This window comes from Neocloeon triangulifer, unplaced genomic scaffold, assembly GCF_031216515.1.
Source record: "Neocloeon triangulifer isolate White Clay Creek 2 clone unplaced genomic scaffold, ASM3121651v1 ptg000004l, whole genome shotgun sequence".
NCBI lineage: Eukaryota > Metazoa > Arthropoda > Insecta > Ephemeroptera > Baetidae > Neocloeon > Neocloeon triangulifer.
Window position 1 is genome coordinate 4,137,291 of NW_026775547.1, and position 19,249 is coordinate 4,156,539.

The 19,249-nt window shown below is 38.0% G+C and overlaps 3 protein-coding genes and 2 non-coding genes across 5 annotated transcripts; all 5 read left to right on the plus strand.

Annotated features, from left to right (window-relative positions):
- Positions 1–3,613: 3,613 nt before the first annotated feature.
- On the plus strand, positions 3,614–6,662 carry LOC132193342 (ribosome quality control complex subunit TCF25). Its single transcript, XM_059613953.1, has 9 exons — positions 3,614–3,909; positions 3,966–4,148; positions 4,200–4,378; positions 4,436–4,518; positions 4,571–4,895; positions 5,100–5,525; positions 5,705–5,960; positions 6,155–6,321; positions 6,380–6,662. The coding sequence occupies exons 1-9, from the start codon at positions 3,751–3,753 to the stop codon at positions 6,597–6,599; spliced, it is 1,998 nt and encodes a 665-aa protein (XP_059469936.1). The 5' UTR covers positions 3,614–3,750; the 3' UTR covers positions 6,600–6,662.
- A 689-nt stretch (positions 6,663–7,351) lies between these two features.
- Trnak-cuu (transfer RNA lysine (anticodon CUU)) lies at positions 7,352–7,424 on the plus strand. Its single transcript has one exon. It is a non-coding gene; the product is annotated as a tRNA-Lys (tRNA).
- Positions 7,425–7,689: 265 nt separating this feature from the next.
- Positions 7,690–10,694, plus strand: LOC132193359 (UBX domain-containing protein 6). Its single transcript, XM_059613985.1, has 7 exons — positions 7,690–8,140; positions 8,195–8,572; positions 9,088–9,251; positions 9,303–9,679; positions 9,731–9,888; positions 10,054–10,183; positions 10,237–10,694. The coding sequence occupies exons 2-7, from the start codon at positions 8,292–8,294 to the stop codon at positions 10,510–10,512; spliced, it is 1,386 nt and encodes a 461-aa protein (XP_059469968.1). The 5' UTR covers positions 7,690–8,140; positions 8,195–8,291; the 3' UTR covers positions 10,513–10,694.
- A 161-nt stretch (positions 10,695–10,855) lies between these two features.
- LOC132193503 (mediator of RNA polymerase II transcription subunit 16) lies at positions 10,856–17,371 on the plus strand. The gene is made up of 13 exons (XM_059614218.1): positions 10,856–11,075; positions 11,139–11,285; positions 11,342–11,826; positions 11,886–12,041; positions 12,095–12,273; positions 12,327–12,485; positions 12,539–12,716; positions 12,775–13,122; positions 13,176–13,360; positions 13,424–13,619; positions 15,828–15,937; positions 16,219–16,364; positions 16,968–17,371. Exons 1-13 carry the CDS (start codon positions 11,008–11,010, stop codon positions 17,101–17,103), a joined length of 2,493 nt encoding a protein of 830 aa, XP_059470201.1. The 5' UTR covers positions 10,856–11,007; the 3' UTR covers positions 17,104–17,371.
- On the plus strand, positions 16,492–16,565 carry Trnat-agu (transfer RNA threonine (anticodon AGU)). Its single transcript has one exon. It is a non-coding gene; the product is annotated as a tRNA-Thr (tRNA).
- Positions 17,372–19,249: the final 1,878 nt, after the last annotated feature.

Consider the following 19,249-nt stretch of genomic DNA (forward strand, 5'->3'; position numbering starts at 1 on the left):
TCATTCAATGCGAAATGCTTCTTTATTAAAAATTGTGTGGCTCAATCTTTTAAGAGCTTCACAAATCTGTCGTATTTCTCTTTTAAATAAAGTCTTTTTACCAATGTAACTCGACTATCAAAATCTGAAAAGTCTACCTTGACAGTGCTTAATGTATTTCCAAGTTGGAAGTTGAATCAGACTTCTCAAGCCTGCGGCCCTTTTCTGAAAATTTCCTGCACCGGTGCGCCCTGTGCTTTAATGTCCTATGCACGCTCACTTTTACAGCCTCCCTTTGTTGTTACTGCGACGCTCGAAGGAGAAACCGGGCCTTTGATGATTTATAATAAGCTCTTCGGCCTAGTTTTTGCAGCAAATTTTGGTGTGATTTACAGTACGTAAATGGAGTCAGCGGAAATTTTCATGTTGTATAATGAAACAACGTGGAATTTAATCATATAGCTTTTAACTGTTTCGGTCATAAAAAAAAAAGTAGGAGGAAAATATAAAAATCGCTTTTATTGTTTTTACAGTTCTCCGTAAAAACCACTTTCACTTTATTTTCATTTAGCTCTGTAAATAATCTCTATTGATCTCTACACAGGCAATCATTTCCACTGGGATTTTTTTATTTTAAAATTTATGGATGGACGGGAACAAACAACAATAGTAATTCTGTTTGATATATCCTTATATCGGCCTCTATAATAGATCAATAAATATTATTTTCAACAAATTTATTCCGCAATAAAAGTTACTCTTTTTACTGATAATTCATATGTTTACATAATCATTTTCTTTTCGCACTGTCAAAATTTCCATGGACCTCTTTATTTTAACCAGATTTATTTTAAACTAATTGCCTAAAAAAACAGGTCCCTTTTCTAACTTCTTTATAATTAAATTTTTTTACTATCTAAAGTCCTTTCTCGTTGTTAGCCAAATCTTAGAATAAAGATTTTACGTCATGAGAGATGGAAGTGTATTCAAAATTCTGAAGGAAAAAATGTTTTAAAGAGAAGAACAAACACAATCCATTATGGATCGATCTATTGTTCTTTCTCCTATCCCTTGTGAGAGCATTCCGTCAGCTGGGATGCGCTTTTGAGAACTCACGCGAGACAGACGCACTTTGTGATTTCCACTCCACTTTGAGCAGCTCAACTCTCTGTTCCATTCAACAATTCTACAGCAGCAAACTTTTAAAGTAAAGAAAAGAAAAAGATCAATTCGTCAAATAGGAGGAGCGTTGGTGGAGATCTTACCACAACGTCTTCAATTTTTGAAAGGCAATAAAGCAGATGCTGCTTTTCATCACGAAGGGATTCAAGATTTATTTGGATTTAATAGTAAGACTAAAATTCCCAGCCAGCGAATCCTCTCTACCAGACTGGAATTAACAAGAACACAAGATAAGACAATCCAGCCAAGCTAATAATAGAAATCTCTTGTTCTTTAATATACATCTCATCTCAATGCAACCGCGTTCTACAGAAACCATAAAATATCTGTTCTTCAGAGAACTTAACGATGCTGCGTGTTATTTAAATTTTAATGCAAAATAAGCATACCTGTATAATAATTGCGTATTTTTTGTGAGGGAATATTTTTATTATTGATATTATGCTTTAAAATACAAGATAGGTGTTTTTCATTTGGTTTTATTCTTTTTTTTTACAATCAGTTCAGAAAATTTGTCTTTTTCTCAAATAGGCATCACTCTATTTTAATGGACAAAAGGAAAACAATACGAAAAATATGCACCAAAAATATGCCAAAAGCAAGCAAAGGACAATATTTAAATTTTTAATTATTGAATATTGATGGGAAGGTGAAATTAATAACAAAATAAATTGACCAGTTATGGTTTTTAAGGTGACGCACCCCGATTTTGATGAAACTTATTATGCAACTTGCTATACTCGTGGTTGTTCTGCGACGACTGCAATCAAAAGTTGCGCCTAATATTAAAGATGATTGAAAACATTAAAAACAATTTAAAGCATAAAACAAAATCATCATCTATGTGCTTAGAGATTGAATGTTTTACATTCATTCATCATTCAATTCAATAGCTCAAATTAAATGCGAAAATGCAAACCAGGGAAATAAAAGCATAACTTTTGGTGGAATGGGTTGTCGATGAGAAACACCAATAATTTTTATGTCTTTGCTCAAACACATCTTGCTTGTGAGCAGGGGGACCGGAAAAGGAATCAAAAGTAGCCCTAGTCTGTACTACAACGGATTCACACAATTGGAAGAAAAAAAATCAAGCCAAATGTAATATTGACCCTCGCAACCATACTGACTTTTTGCTGTTTGGAAGCGAAGCGAATTGGCGCTTAAGTAAATAGAAGCAATACAAACATAAATGATATATATTAAATAAAGAGCGAACGTGAAATTATTGTGTTTAACAACATTGTCAACACATTCAATTCAAATACCTGCAGGCGCCTAGATTTTCCATCAAGACGAGTAAACAAATAGCATTCAACAAATTCGCTCTCCAAGACGCACATTTTAATATTTTGCCAGGAGACTTCCTTTTAAATAAATGAAGTAAGACAGGGAACATATTACAATAATCCACGTTCAAAATTACGTCTGTTACTTTTTAAATAAGTTAAATAAGATTTAAAATATTATTTATTGTCTGTTGCAAATAATATTTATTGAAATATCATAGAGGCAATCACTGCCCAAAAAGATATACATCGATCAGAATTTTAAATTGATACATAATTTATTTCACTAAGAGATAAAAAAAATACAGATAATTATAAAATTATCTTGTTACATAGTACTTTGCAACAAGATGGATAAATAAACAGCAATAAAAATCCGATAAATTTCAACATAAGCAATAATAAAGATCAGATTTCATTCATTTGATCACAAAATAAACTACTAGCACAACAATACTACCGATTAAGTCGCTCTTATTGTTAAAATACGTTTTGCTGAAATAAATTTAAGGCATTACATAGCAACCAATTTAAAAGTTTTTGCTGAAGGCAAAAAATGCCTAATACTTCCAAAATGCTGCCTTTCTTTTTCCTTTTATAATATATTTATAATCAATTAAAATATTATAATCTGAAAATTTCCATTAATTCAGGTAATTAGTGCATCTGTATTGATGAACAATATTTTGTTCCTGGATTTCTGGCCACCATGTCAGCATAATATAATATTTAATTAAATTTATTTCCAATTATAAACATGTTTCACAAATTCTAGCCAAGCCCCTTTAATTATAGCGTAAGCAACGCGCTTCTCATCAAAGTCACGCTGGTTGCATATCTTACTTAATATATTTTGTGCTCTCTACTCTTAACTCCAGATACACGCTGCAGAGGGCGGACAAAACTAGTGGAGCAAAATAATCGGTTTTTAAAAAAACTCCGGTTTTGGTCATTTTTATACAATTAATTTCAACCATTAATGAGAAAATTTAAATTGAAAAAAAATTAAACAAAGCTTACTTTATATATAAAAATTTCAAAAAATTTCAATAAAAAAAATTTTCTTTCGAATCTCAAATGTATTTCAACACACTGATTTCATTCCTTACAAATTAACCGGTTTTCTTTGCATTTTCATCCATCATCCATCAGCTGCAAGCAAAGCACACAACCTGCCATAATAAAACACGGCACGACATTACCAGAAGCCACGATTCCTTCATCGTCGAACTTACAAACAAAACCAATTTTCTTTTGACAGTCACCGAATTTAAATCAAAAGCAAAGCAAAGTCTCCAAAATGTCTTCGCGAGTGCTGCGCAAGCTTCAGGGCGACACCGGACTGCCTGTCGGCGCCGAGAGCGACCCTGAAAAAGAAGAAGAGGAGGACGACTTGTTGGCGGTGGCTACGGGCGGAGGTGCCAAAAAGAAGCAGTTCAACGTCAATCGATATGACCTGGTGCGTGATCTTGATGTGTGCGAATTTTCAGAAAATTTATTCAAATATGATTTTAGCTGAATCAGCAGTCATTGTCGGAATCGGAAGTGAAAGAGGACGACGACAACGAGACCGAACCGACACAGGATCAAGACGGCGCCGACCCTTGCGACAAGGGGGCCAAACGCAAGAAGAAAAAGAAGAAGAAGAAAGCCACGAAGCCTGCCTTTAATCAAAGGAGCAGCGAAGATAATTTTGATGTGACTTTAAAAATTATATGTTTTAGAATTTAATCTCATTATTATTTTCAGGGAGATGAAATTGACCAAGTCAACAGGTTGCTGGGCCCGGTCCCATCTGCCGAGACTGCCCAAGCTGCAATTGAAGTACAGCGGACCAAGGAATTGCTCAGTATTGAGAACAGAAATCTCAATCCAAATAACGAGCTGAAGCGGATTTTCGGAGTTAAAATTGTGCAGTCGGAGCAGAGGCAGAAATTTCTTTAAAAAACAATTTAAAAAAATTTAATCTGTTTTTATTTGTTTAGGAAAAAATCAAGGACCAGAACTCACTTGCGAAACACCGGAATTGTGACTCCAAAGGACACCTGGCCAATGATAGGAAAACAAGGTTTGTCTATTTATTTTGTATTTCATCTCAAAATACTTTTACTTTCTTGCAGGAATAACAATGAGATACTGTGAGCAAAAGGGTCAAGTCCAGATTTTTTCTTACGAGCACAGCCCAGACTACCAGCAGGTGCAGAAAATCTTCCTGCAGGCTGTCGAGAGTCTGAATCCAGACAACGTCGTCTCTGTCATTCACTCACACCCTTATCACGTCGACGCTCTACTGCAGGTGGCCGAGCTTTGCAAAATGAGTGAAGATGTTCAAATGGCCGCAGACTTGATTGAACGGGCTCTGTATGCCTTGGAACATGCATTTCACCCTCTCTTCAGTCTTGCTCAGGGCAACTGCAGGCTCGATTACTGCAGACAGGAAAACAGGTAAATTTTATAGAACTGTTAAAAAAAAATAACATTCTGCTGTGTACTTGTTCGTAAATTATAGGAATTATCTTTAACCTTGATTGTAAATCTGCTTAATTGAATACGATGTTTTAAATAGACTTTAAAAATTCTTTTAAAATACAGATGATTTTATAATTTTACATTGAATTAAAGAAATAATTAATTTATTTGAATTTTAAGGGCACTCTTCATAGCACTCTTCAAACACCTGACCTTAGTTGGTCAACGTGCATGTCACCGCACTGCTCTCGAGCTGAGCAAAGTGGTTTTATCCCTTGACCCAGAGGGGGATCCGCTGGCCATGGTTCTGGTCATTGACCTGTACGCCCTGAGGAGCAGGCAGTTTGCCTGGTTGGTCCGCTTGGCCGACGAGTGGGAAGCCTCGAGAAATCTTAGTCAGCTTCCCAATATTGCATACTCAACGGCTGTTGCTCGATTCCACCTGGCGCAGCAGGGTGCTGTGGAAATGGCCGATGCAGACGCAGCCCTGCAGCTGGCGCTCATCATGTTCCCAGGGGTGCTTTCGCCGCTGCTTGAAAAATGCTCTGTGCAGGTTGACCAAAAGGTGCTGGGTCACAACTTCTTCGGACCAAACTCACAAACCAGGCAAGATTGAGTTGAAAAATAAATTTTATTACTTTTAATTTTTTTGATAGAAAAATACAAAAAAAAACTAAATTAATTTTTTGCTCTAAATTCACATCTGAATCGATTCATTACAGCTAAATTTCAAATTTTTTACATTTTCTTTATTTGCCCATCAATTTTTTTTATGAAATTTTTAGCATGCCACCTGCACTGGCGCAGCTTGTTCAACTCTACGTAGCCCGTTGTTGGCCTGTGTGGAAAGAGCCTGAGCTTCTTCCGTGGTTAGAGAGAAACACACACGCAGTCTTAGCCCGTGTGGACAGCAAAGACCCTTTGGTCAGTGAGTGTGATGGTCACAGACGCAGGCGCTATCAGGGCAACCCACCAAGGAACATAACCAGGCACATTGTTCTAGCCGACTTGAAAGAAGTTCCACCCGTGATTTCACAAAGTGTTAGTAATTCTTTTGAATAATATCATTCATTAAAAGTTAAGTTCTTTTTGGGATTATAATTTAATTTAAAGAAATAATGAACTATCATATTTGCTTTTATATTATTTTGAATATCTATTTTTATTGTTTTGTAATTAAAGATATTTAGTGTCTTATATCATTAAATCATATTTTTATTCTGGATTAATTTTAGGAGGCATCAGGCCCGGTGATGAGTTTTGACCCTCTTCCACCTACAAACTCAATCAACATCTACGAGAGACCCAGGAGGCCGAGAGTGACCACTGTGGACAACGCAGGGGCCCTGACCCTTTTCTTCCGATCGCTGCTACCGACATTCAACGTGAACGAGCCACCTGGGTAATTTTCAATTTAAATTTATTTCCAGCTTGTTTTCAATGATTGCATTAATTTACAGGGGTGAAGGGGCTGGTGCAGCTGCGCCGGCAGAGGAGGTGCAGTACGAGTTTGAGGGCGAAAACGAGGGTGGCGGATTGGAGGTCAGGCGCAATTTGGCCTCCCTGATGGACATGCTGAGGGACCTCTTGAGGAATATCCAACTTCCGGACGCTCCCGATGCAAGGGGTGACGCAGACGTCGATAGTTCTGGAGACGACGAACCAGGCAACGAGACGTAAACAAGAGCTGCTCTAAAAAAAATAATAATGGTTGGGTGTTGATTTTTATCAAAGTAGATCTCCCACTACCAAATAAGTTGTGATAATTTTTATATAACAATACGGCTCTGGCACAAAAATTTATGGCCTTCTCTCAAAATTCACAAATTGATGTAATCATGCTCCATATCACATAATAATTTGTAGCGATCATTGATTCAAAGAAGTCACTTAGATCAGTTGGGAGATTCTGCCCAGCATTTAAATTTGTAAGGCCTAATATCTAAATATGCAAAACTACCTGTGGGAGAGTGGTTATAATGGAGGTAACCTTTAATTGAATGGATGCAATCATTTTAATAAAGCATTGGAAGTAACGGTGATTATATCTGTAAAAGTTTAACATTACATAATGTATTGGTGTTATTATAATTTGACATTATGGTTGTGTTGGAGAGGAATATAGTTGAGAAGTAAATATTTCTGATTAAATTCTTGTAAAATATTGCTGAAAATATGTATGTATTTGTCTTGGGCTTAAAGTTGTTAAAATTAAACAAAAAGTACTTTGGCTCCTATAACTGCAATAATATTATTTTATTTCATCAAAAATCCACAAATCCTTCGCTTTATAATTATTGCAAAAAACTTGATGTATTTGGAAAAATGTAGATTATGATCATTTTGATATTGTCATATTGTATTGTAATTTTTTATGGGCGCAGGCAAAATACTTAGATATATTTAAGTTAAATCTTACAAAATTGTATCAAGCCCGGCTAGCTCAGTCGGTAGAGCATGAGACTCTTAATCTCAGGGTCGTGGGTTCGAGCCCCACGTTGGGCGCTTTTTTAAAATTTAAAATATCAATAGTATGTCATACATTATATTTCGATCGTTTGATGTTTGATATATATGTTTTTACCGTCATTTTGATATATTTTTGACGAATCCTCGTGAAATCCATTTATACAAATATGTTTAATTAAAATTTTATGCAACATGCAACAGGAAAAATTGCGCATTAATCGCACCTCAAAACAGCGAGCGCCCCCTGTGTAGTGTTTCGTAAATTAACCCGAGTCAGCTGCTCACCGAAAGCTTTTTGCCGTGTCTCGCTGTATTTTTGTGAATATTCTTGATCTCGAGCATTGCAATTTGAAGCGTCATCCTTCGCGTGTCGTTCGCAACCCACCTGCATCGTCGTCGGTGGCGTGTGATGTCAGCACCGCCCTTCGAGAACCATCAAGTAGAAGAGACCACCGAAAGCAGCAGCAGCAGCCCCTTTGCAGAACTCTTCTTCTACTACCTGAACCACTTTCTGAGTCTCTGCGCCCAGTTCCTCGGACTCAAACCGTCCCAGTTCCAGCAGCAAGGCGTCCAGCAACCCGAAGTACACGCGCCGGAATTCCTGGCGCAGGCTGCCGAGTGGTTTGCGTTCGACGACTTCCAGGTCAAGCTGCTCAAGGGTTTCTGCCTGGTGCTTTTCTTCAACGTCCTGTTCATTTCCCTGGCTTGGAGCTACTACGGCCCTAGCATTTCGGACAAGTTGATGCGCCCTGGTATTAAAATATAACTCTAATTTAAAAAAATTCTCTCAAATTTTTAATTTTCAGGCACATCAAAGTCCATCTTGGAACTGAAAAAGAGCGTTTCGCAGTTGAAACTCCCCACCGAACATACACCCAGAATTTGAAACCACAAAATATAATCATGCCGGATCCCAAGGAAAATAAGGAGAAGTTTGGCAACAAACTGTCCAAGTTCTTCAAGAACAAGAAAAATGAAGCCAAGATCAAGCTGGGCATGACCGGTCCTGGCCACCGCTTGGGCGACACAAGTTCCCAGCAAAGTTCATCCAGTTCTGGCTCAGGTAGAAGAGGATCTCCAGCTCCAGTGGCCAAAAGGGCTGAGACATCCAGTGAAGCAAAACAAGCAGGAGCCGCAGCACTGGCCAGATTTGAGAAGAAAGACACTGGTTCTGTTTTTGGAACGTAAGATAATATCAATTTAAATGAATTTGAGACGTCAAAAGAGACAGAAATCTCAGTAATAGAGAAATGAATGTGCTGAATATAAATATTTCCTTTTAAATTTTTATGCATACTCCAGCTATGCCTGACAAACGTTAAATTTTAATTGCTGGGAGGCGAAAATAAAAAATGCAGAATTTTTTAGGCACTGTAGTTAATTCAAAATCTTTTTGAGACTATTTGTCAATTTTCGGCAACTTTGCAAGTTTACAAAAGAATGAGATATTCTATTTTTTAAATTGCTAGTGTAAGAAAAGAACACAGTAAAATTGGTAAAATCTAGATTACGCGAAAAAATCAGACAAACTTTAAAGTAAGCAATCAATATTTTATTTTACAGAATTGTAATTTTTTAATCAAAGGTCCTCTAATACTTTGATTAGTATTTTCCAATCTTTTCAAAGATTGTACTTAACTTATCTCTTAACACTTATGATTGTTTTATTATAGTACTAACTTATTAATCTTTGTTTCAGATCTCTTGCTTCCATTAGGGCTCAGGCTCGCCGAGAAATGGAAGCAGAACAGGCGGCAGCTGCTGCAGGAGTTGCTGTCGAGGAGCCGAAATCTCCGCAGTCTCCAAAACAAGATCCCGAGCGTTTAGCTGTTTCTGGAATTTACTTTGCTTGTCCCCTGATTGGTAAAATCTCAAATCTCTGATTATGAAATTTATTTTAACAATTTTTTTAAGGCCCTGAAATCTTGACCAAAGATGAGTGGAACAAGAAAATCCGAGAATTCCTGTACGAGCAGTTGGAACACGAACGGGCGCTGACGGCCACTCTGATGATCCACACATTGACCAAAAACAAGGAGAAAGTTGAGCAGTGTGTCAAGACAATCCACAGGATGTTTGACAACATAATCAACAACCCTGGCGAAGAAAAGTACCGCAAGGTCAAGATCGAAAGTCGTGCCTTCCAAGACAAAATCAAAGAGGTGGAAGGTGGGCTTGAATTGCTCCTCGCTGCTGGCTTTGAAGAGAAAGACATTGAAACTGCTCCGGGGCAAACAGAAAAGTTCCTCGTCTTCCCGGAAGAGAAATTAGGGGATATAGAGCAATTGACGGTAAAATGGTGCTTTAAATTATGTGTTCAAAATTTTTAAGATGGTTTTTAGCTTTTATGTGATGCTTTGGATTCGGCCGAACCAATCTCTCTGGAACTTGACCGAGGCTTGCAAGTTTTGCTGCCGTCTCAAGCGTCTAAGAGGCAAGAGCTGCCGCCAGCCTTTTTTAGACTTACTGCTGAAGAACTTAGAAAAGAGTATCAGCTAAGGTTAGAAATCATTTTCAGAGTGTAATAAATAAATCATTATTATAAAAGTGAAATTAAATTTATAATCTCAGAATATTGGAAATATCTGTTTCAAAGTGCTGTTATGAATTTATTCAATTTAAAAATGTGATTTATTTGGAATAATAATTTAAAAATCAATTTTAGAGCTGAAGCTATGGAACGAAGCCAAATCTTGAGGACCAAAGCAATGAGGGAGCGTGATGAGCAGAGAGAAATGAAAGTTTACAAATACGCTATCATTAGGGTTCGATTTCCAGATGGTACCTTACTGCAGGTACATAATTGCCTCATTTTTAGTAGCTTTTTTCCTACAATCACAAATTATAGGGCACCTTCAATGTCTACGAAAAACTTGAGACTGTGCTGGCTTTCGTCAGGGAGAATTTGTCCTTCGGAGACGAAGAAGAACCAAGACCCTACGTTCTGACCACCCCCACAGGACAGAAGTTGGTTGAAGGTGGACCTGAATCTGGCAACATGCTGCTGGACCTCAAATTGGTGCCAGCGACCATACTCAACTTTGCCTGGAGCAAACCGTGCGCGCCCGGCACAGAGGAAGCATTTTTGAAACAAGAAATTCTCGCTTTGATGTCGGAAATTTGATAAAATTAGGCTGAGATTGAGGAGCAGCACCCAATTATTCCAGTTTACCACAAAATGAGGAAGAGACTCAATCCTATAAGCTTAAAACTGTTTTGTGTGCTTGAAATGTTTAAGTTTAATTATTCTTGTGATTCTTGTCACACACTGATAATAAATTGTAATTTTCATCTGCAGCATAAAAAACAAAACGTTTGTTTTATTAAAAATTTATTTTATGTTGTGGAAAATAATTCTAAAAAATAAATATAAAAAAAATGTTACATAGAGCCGACTGGGCTCCAAGCTTCTTGGCTCCAAGCTCCAAGGTGAGAGGGGCGTGGCGATTGTGGCGAATTGTATTTTGAACAGCAACAACAACAAGCGGCTTGCTGTGCGCTTGCAGCAACCTGTTTTTAGCAATACTTTTGACTCATTCTATATTTTAGTGTCTAATTTTTATTTGCGATAACTAGAGAAATGTTTTAAAATTCTAAATTAATTAGAAAATCCTGTAAAATGGACATAGTTTACTCAGTAAGTTGCAAGCAGGTCAGCCCATCAAAGTACAACAACAACGCTGACTTGTAAGTTTGAACCGACCAGGAAGAAATTTTTTTATAATTGATATTAATACATTAAATTTTTAGCTTACACGAAGGACCGACACTATGCTCGATCTCGAGCAGAAATGTTGTTGCTTTTACAACCACAACAGAACTGAACGACCAAAAAGGCATCACTTACGGCTCCCATGTCTACGTTGCCGACTTAAACTGTCCCTGGCACAGTTACAAGTTCGTATATTTATAAATTCTGTATTTTTTTTCATAATTGGATATCAAATTTTCAGAATAATATCCCACGACTATGAAATTACGTCTCTCGAGTGGGATCTGCCGGGATCGAAGTTGCTCGTTGCTGACTCTAACGGACTGATTCAAATTTTTGCGTCCAAGGAACATCTTTTGAATGATTGGAGCTGCTTGGTTTCGGCCCACTTTCCAGGAGAACAGGTCTTGGCAGCTTCCTTTTTCCACAATGGAAGGAAGATCGGACTTGTTGCAGAGAAAAAAGACAATCCAATGTACATCGACAAGTTTGCACATGTCAAGTTTGCTCCGACTGTTCGACACTTTGGCGGTCAACCTTTAGAAGGATGCGTCTTTGTGACGTCCACTGGCATGGTTGGCGTTGTGACTCTTGTTCAGGAGGGAATGAGTTCGATCACAAAAACCTTGGATGCAAACGGACCAAATTACAATGCTCTGACTGCCAGCGAGAGTCTTGGAAATACTAGGCAGAGGGTCATGGCAGTCGACATTTGCTATGGAAAAAGTAGGGATTGGATATAATCTAGAAACTGGTTTAAAAAATTAATGTATTATTTTTTATAGATGGACAATTTTTGGTTGCTGTCACCAGTGGAAAGGCAAACTTGCCCATTCAGTGTTACAGAGTCTCGATCAAACGCCTCGAAGACAAAATGTCCATTATGAGTCAAGCTCTGCCTAGTTTTTTCCTGCAGTGCAGCACACTTAAAGATAACAGCTGTGAGTTTGGGTTATAAAAATAAAATCCAGATATTTAATTTTCTAATGCATAGACCACCAAGTTGTCCAGCTGAGATTTGTGGTTAGAGAGGATGCAGACTCGCTGGTTGTGACTGCAAATAGTGAAACAGGAGGTATTGTAGAAATTTGGGAGCTCCGGGAGAAAGTCATGTCTGTGCACAAAGTTCTGCAAAAGTCGTCAAGCCCACCTCCGGAACCATTTAAAATGGTGGTGAGTAATCTCATGAATTAAGATAGACCAAAGATTATTTTTTGTATTATTAGGTTTGGCAACATCAGTCTCACTGGCAGGCATCCTCAAACATCAGAGCGGTGTGCACTACAAAAGCCTCCCTTTCAACCGCAGTTCCAACCTCCACCTACATTATGGTTGCACTGAATGACTCGAAATTGTTCTGCCTTCATAGAGACTCACTAAAACAAGTATAACATAAATCTCTATAAACAACTTTCACTAAATTGTATTATCCTAAAAGATTGCAAGTGCAACCTTAAGTTTGCCTTGGAGATGTGATGAGCCATCTCCTAAAATGTCTAGAGGGCTGGTTAATGCAGCTGCAATGGATCTTACCTGGGCCGGAAGTGGTCTCTTGGTTGCCGACACTAGAGGACAGCTGTACTTATTCAAAGTTTTGCCAGTGGCGGATCCTGGAGGTTACCTAAATCACGAATTTCAAAGTGTAGTTTTTTTTATAATTTATGCAAATTTTAGGTGCCCCTCTAACCGTACCTTATGCAGTGACCCTGCTTGAATACTGTCTTATTTCTGGAATGGACTGGTGGGACGTTCTGCTGGCCCTGCGACCTTCTATGATCGATGCAGTGTGTGATCGGTTCACAGAATCTTTCATACGACAACCAGCATCTACGCAGCAAATTCTTTTGGCCCAGTACTTGTGCATCAAAGCTTCCCTCCACAAATTGTCATCCAGTGGACAGCAGAAATCATCAGACTTGCTAAATCTGATCATGCTGCACTCCATTTCGACTGCTTTCAAATCCTTGCTGCGGCCGTCTGATTTGGTCAACCACGAAAAAAGTCCTGCCGATAGCATATCAAGTAAGATTTGAGCTATAATTTTTACTCTTGTATTGATGAAATATAAATATTAGTGGCCATGACCGAGCCCTTGGCAGACATCAATCGAGTTTTGCTTATTGTGGAGCCAAAAGAGTGCACCGTGGAGCCCAGCACTCTGCAATCTCTGCAGCAGCTAATCCAATGGGTTGCAGATCTAGCACTAAATTTGCTCGCCAGAATTCCGGAGCAAAGACAGCAAAGAAGTTTGGGATTAGGAGTGAGTAGTCTTTTTTTTACCATTTGGGGTAACAACGCTAATTTTGACTCTTTATTTTTTTAGTACGAACTTCTTAGGGACATTAGTGCCCTGAACGAACTGAGAGAGCTGCTGGTAATCATCAAGATCTGGGGACTTCTTAGGCCCACTTGTCTTCCCGTTTTCATCCAGATGACCGACAACTTAGATGTGCTATCCTTGTGCTTCAAGTTGCTTTCAAGACTAGTTCAAAGTCCTGATCCAGATGAGGCTTTGGTTGGTGAGTACATTATGCTTACTTTATTTTTTACTTTATCGGCAGCAAAATAACTTGCTAGAAAAATCTCATAAAGTTATTTTGAAGGAAATAAATATCTCCAGTGAAAAAAAAATATATTGTTTATCAAAATTGTAATTACTTTGTGATTTAAAAATAATCAGTTCGTTTTTAAAAAATAAAAAAGTTCCAATTAAATTCTTAACTATTAACAGTTGATGACTGTGAAATATTAAATTGATATTTATAAAGTTTTAATTTTTGAGGCTCCATATTGTGCCTTTGAGATCAACCAAATTTTTATTTATTTCTTTAATTGCAACCAACGGAAAAAAAATAATGAAGTGGTAGAGGATGTGGCGTCGCGGCGACTTTGTTATCACCCGTTTCCTCGAGTTTCCTGCTATCAACTCTCACTCGCCACATATGCAAGCGATCCTGTGCGTGCAATTCACAATCGCCTGCTTGAAAAATTTACAAAAATGCAGACTAAGTCCGTCCAGGTCACCGAAGAATTTGAGGAGCCGAAGAAACGATGGTGGCTGAGCTCTCTTGTGCCGCTCTCCATCGGCGCCTGTCTTTATTTCACAGTTTTCTGGTTTGTCATTTGGCCAGTGGTGGTGGACAGCTGCAAGGACTTCTACCCTCAGCACCCTGGCTGGATCACCTTCCTCTGGCTGATGGCGCTCCTTATTTGGTCGCTGCCCTTGTGCTGCATCGTTTTTTATCTCGCTGCCCGAGGGACGCGCATCATCCACCGCAAAATGGAGCAAAAAAGGCGACAACTTTTCAAGCCACCCTTCCAACCGGTGCCTTACGAGACCAACCTGTGTCTGGTCCAGCCGGAGCATTTGCGAATTAGAAGCTCAAGAGGCGTTTCCTGCCCTTCGGTCATCATCGAGGAAGAGGTCGAAACGTCCCTGCCGCCCTCCCCTGTCGGGACAGGGTCGCCCGCCTCGCTGAGACATGACGCGAGCACCAAGGCCCTTTACACAGGCTCCAGCAAAAGGGTGTCTCTGATGGACGAGCAGCGCCAGAGGAAAAGTTCAAGTAATTCGATTGACCTGCAGGACAAGGACATAGAGGAGGCTTTGAAAAACGTAAGCGTGTCCTCGAGCGAGGACGATGTTTTCAAGAGAGGCACTATTTTTGTCACTCCCAGGAGCAGTTTTGTGCTCGCCATTCAGGAAGGTTCCGACGACGAAGGAGAGAAAAACATGATTCGCAATTTGAGCACCTCGAACGCAATTTTTGAGCAGGAACAACAAACCGATAGTGAGGATTTGAAGACGGAAATCACGGATAAGGTGCCTAAAATTGCTGAAATTCAGCACGAAATGCGGGAGAAGCCCAAATTCGTGAAGCAGACGTCTCAGTCGGAGTTTTTCGTCTCAGGAGGATACCGGAAGCAGTCGGTGACCTCGGAAGCGATAATCGAAATCGCACACGGAAAAATTGAACAGTACACTCCCGGGAAGTTTGTCGTTTTGCAAACGACTGATGGTATGACAGACATGTAAATTTGAAAATTTCGAAATTCATCTGATGGTAAAATCTTATAATTTTCTTAATCCATGTCAATTATAAATAAAATTTAAAAATATTTTAATAGTTGAATATAAGTCTGAAAACTTTGAGAATTACTTTTTCTACAAAGAACCAAAATATGTTGGTAAATTTTCTATTTAATGTAATAACTTCAATATTTTATTTATTAAAGTTTCTCCTCTGTTTTCTTAAATTAATTTAAATTAACTGTCATAAGAAATAATTATATTGTTTTCAATTGTTCACAATGTAAACGTATACACGAAATAATAATTAATTTGGTCCAAATTCATCAAAAACCCTTTGTCTCTTTTTGCCCCGTATATAAATATTGACTTAAAATGTGATGATCAATACACATTTATGTATGTGTTTTGTTTGACATTATCTGCTTGATGTGATACAGTGATTTCTGTGTTTTTTTTATCCTCTCTGACTGTGTCTCATATATCGCCGAAAAAGCTCCCACGCCCGCGGAATAAACCACGTCGCAGCTGCAATAATATTTGGCTTTTGCGAGCAGAAGTCAGAAATTGTTTTTGCCTCCATTCCTCTCTCGATGTCAACATGCATCACTGTGATTTTTTTCCTCGCTGCCCGAGTTGTGTTTATGTGCGTCTGTTGATTAAGGGAAGAGCTTACCCGTCGCCTGATTGTTTCTAGATGAATGCCTGCTGCTGCCAAGCCAAGTGAAGATTCCGCAGATCAACTCGAGCAGCTCGACTGCCGTCGTCATGGCCCCTGCCCTTTTCTACCACCCCCTGCCCATTCAGGTGCATATCAATTTTTTATTTAAATATGAACGGGTATTATAAAAAAATTGTATCTACAGTAGTAAAAAAAATCAAAAATATAAAAGTAAGAATTTAGAAATTCAAAAAGTTTTATATTCAACATATTTGAATTATTAATATTCAGAGGAAGGAATTAAAACCACATTATTTGCTGATCAATATTGATTCCAAATTAGTTACTTCATTTTCGTGGCTTTGGTTTTACCACACTTGCCCCCGAATAATAAATAAAGGTCTAACCTCTAATATTTGCATTTTAGTTGGAATTCGGGACGGAGCCGGAAAATTTGCAAACACCAGCCGAGAGCAATCCTGTGGAGGGCGCTCTGCAGACCCAGCAAGTTATCGACTGCATCCGACACATCTACCTGGGCAAGAGTCCGCTCATCGTCAGAGTGTGCTGCAGGTAAATGACAGAGCCCTCCTACCTCTTATGAATGCTTGTTATCTCGTGTGACGACTCTCTTACGTGGCCGCGGCGAATGAAAGAAGCGGTCGTTACAATTATATCATTGATTTGGCCTTTCACCAACGGCGCCGTGGCTTAGTTGGTTAAAGCGCCTGTCTAGTAAACAGGAGATCGTGAGTTCGAATCTCGCCGGTGCCTGGTTGACACTAAATGGTGTTGATCTTTTTCAGAAATTTCATACTTAAAATATTTATCAATGAGATTAGATTGGATTTTGCATATCCTGCAAACTTGATAAGTATTAATACCATAAATTGATTAATTTTCTTTTTCTTAACTGCAATTTTTACCATATACCATAATATTTCTTATTTCTTTGCATTATTATTTAATATTTAAAAAAAAAAATTCAATATTATTTTATGTTTAGCTTAAATATATTTCCATTTGTAATAATAATATAATATTTATTTAATATTCAGTCTATTTTTGGAAAGCCTATTTGCTTTGTTTCGTTTCCTAAGGTGCGCAGCCAGCACAACTAAAGCCCTTCCAGATTCAATTAGCCATTAACGAGCGCAATTTTCTCGCCTGTCGCAGGTGCGGTGGAATGTCCCAGGCGCAAACACACAACTCGCTGCGTTTATCTGCGGCAATCAAGGCGTGGGATCAGCGCTGGATCAAGTCGTGCCGCTGCGGGGGCGCGTGGAGGCTGCACAAGTTCTCCCTGTACTAACGCCATCCATCTCGAACGATTATTAATGTTTTGTATTTGATGTTCGGTTCGTGCTTCAGTGTTCCGATGAGTGGCCCAGAGGTTGGGATTTAACTCTCCGTTGGCATTAGTTGCCGAGGAAACACACATGGGTCCCCTAAACTCCTTAATGGGCCTCGGATAATTTTATTTTAACCCTTTTGTATCATCCTGTCTAGCTTCCTGCTTTTTAAATGTGTATTATGTAATAAATATTTTTAAGATGACAAATAATTGACTTTTCACTTTCATATATTTTAAAATTTTACCCATTTGGCACCATCAAGTTATGTAAATATTTTTTTTTTTCATAAAATATAAATTACTAATCAAAGCACTAAAATTCATGAAACTTGCAAAACTGCTTGTAAAGCAAATGGGATCGATCGGTATTTTTTAAGATGAAGATGCTTTCATGTGGAAGAAATTAAAAGTCCTGCTAACATCAAGAAAGTTACATTATTATTAATTTTATTGTGTTTATTCTTTAAAATTAAGTCAAATATGAGCAAGAAATAAAAATTTGAAGTAACGGCAACACCTCTGGCCAGTCAGGCCAAATATTAGCTAAAATGTGGGGACTTTAATTGACTTCCATGCTGAAATGCTTGGAAAATATGGCCAATGGTATTATATTAAGCATTTGTTTCAACTGTAATTAATCGTCTCAAAATTTCCATTTTTCTTTAGTTCCTTCTTTGAGGTTCCTTTTTTTTATACCAAAGAAATAATTGTTACTGAAAATTGGAGATGTTCCTGGACCTATTTATTTGAGTTAAACTTTATTTTCAAAACAAAAAATATATTACCTTTACAAAATTTTCTATCAATAATTTCATTGGAATATTTGTATGTATAAAAAAAGAAATAATGGCACATGTCTAAAAAAAACATTATCAAATTAGTACACATCATTTATCCTAAGATCTTCAATTATTCCTTATTTCATAACTTCAGAGCGCGATGATAATTTTGAATAATGGCATCCAATCAAGGTGATGAGCAGAGACGATGTTTGTCATCAGCTGCATACAACAATGGCATGGACTATCATCGCGAAATTAATGTTCCACGTGGGGGCGAAACCGTGTGCCAATTAGAGGCAAATTCACATTCCGTGTTCTGGCTGATTACACACAGTGAGATGCGCCGCGCCGAAACTTTGTAATTGCACACGATACCTCACACAAACGCTCGCTTAATAGAGAGAAACGTCATTGCTCTCATACATTTTACTTTTGTAAGAGTTGTTGCGGCGGTGTTAATTCCTCTTTGCTGCCGCCGTCGGTATACATATATTATATTATAGTCTCTCTCTGCTGGTGCCGCCGTGCTGCGAACACACACGCTCGCTCACCCACTGCAGAATTTGATATTTCAATGCAAATAAAATGTGCTCTCGTTGAATCCCTAGTTCAAATATTGGCTCGAAAAACGGTGGGCGGGCGTCATAATGCCTAATGCGGTGTCATTTTCGCTTTGCCCCGAAACTTGCCGCAGAAATACGAGGACCGGATGCATTTGGGTTTCTTCCCTTTGCACCCCTTTTTGGCAAGAGACAGTTATTATTATTTTTTATTTATCAAGGAAAAGCTTGTGGGTATTATAAGGCAGAGGCAATAAATTAATGGAGGCATCAATCACGGAGATGGAAAAGGTCTGAGCTGCTTCTGCAGATTTAATTTAAGGGAGACAATTTTAGACGCACTTAAATATTATGACTCTGATTTGATACTCTCCTCGATCAACGGCAATACAAATTTTCTTTTAAAATACATTTTTTTATGCTTTAATTTAGTAAACAATTGCAAGAGAAAATTGTAACGCGGAATTCTGAGATTTATTGAGAATAACTTTTTTAGAAAAGATAATATTTGTTTTCAAATCTCCGCTTTATTGAATTAAAAATATAGTAGCAATTTTATTTTTTTTTTTTTTCATTGAGTTTTGGAGACTTAGAATAATCTAGCTTTCTTCTGTAGATTTTGGGCTTACGCCATCTCTGACTTAAAAGGCCAGAGTTTTATTTTGAACTAAAAAAAAATCAATGGCAAAAAAAAATATCAACAGTACTCCCATTTAAAAATTGCAGAAAAATTAAAAAATGTATTTTGTCGGGTAAAAAAAT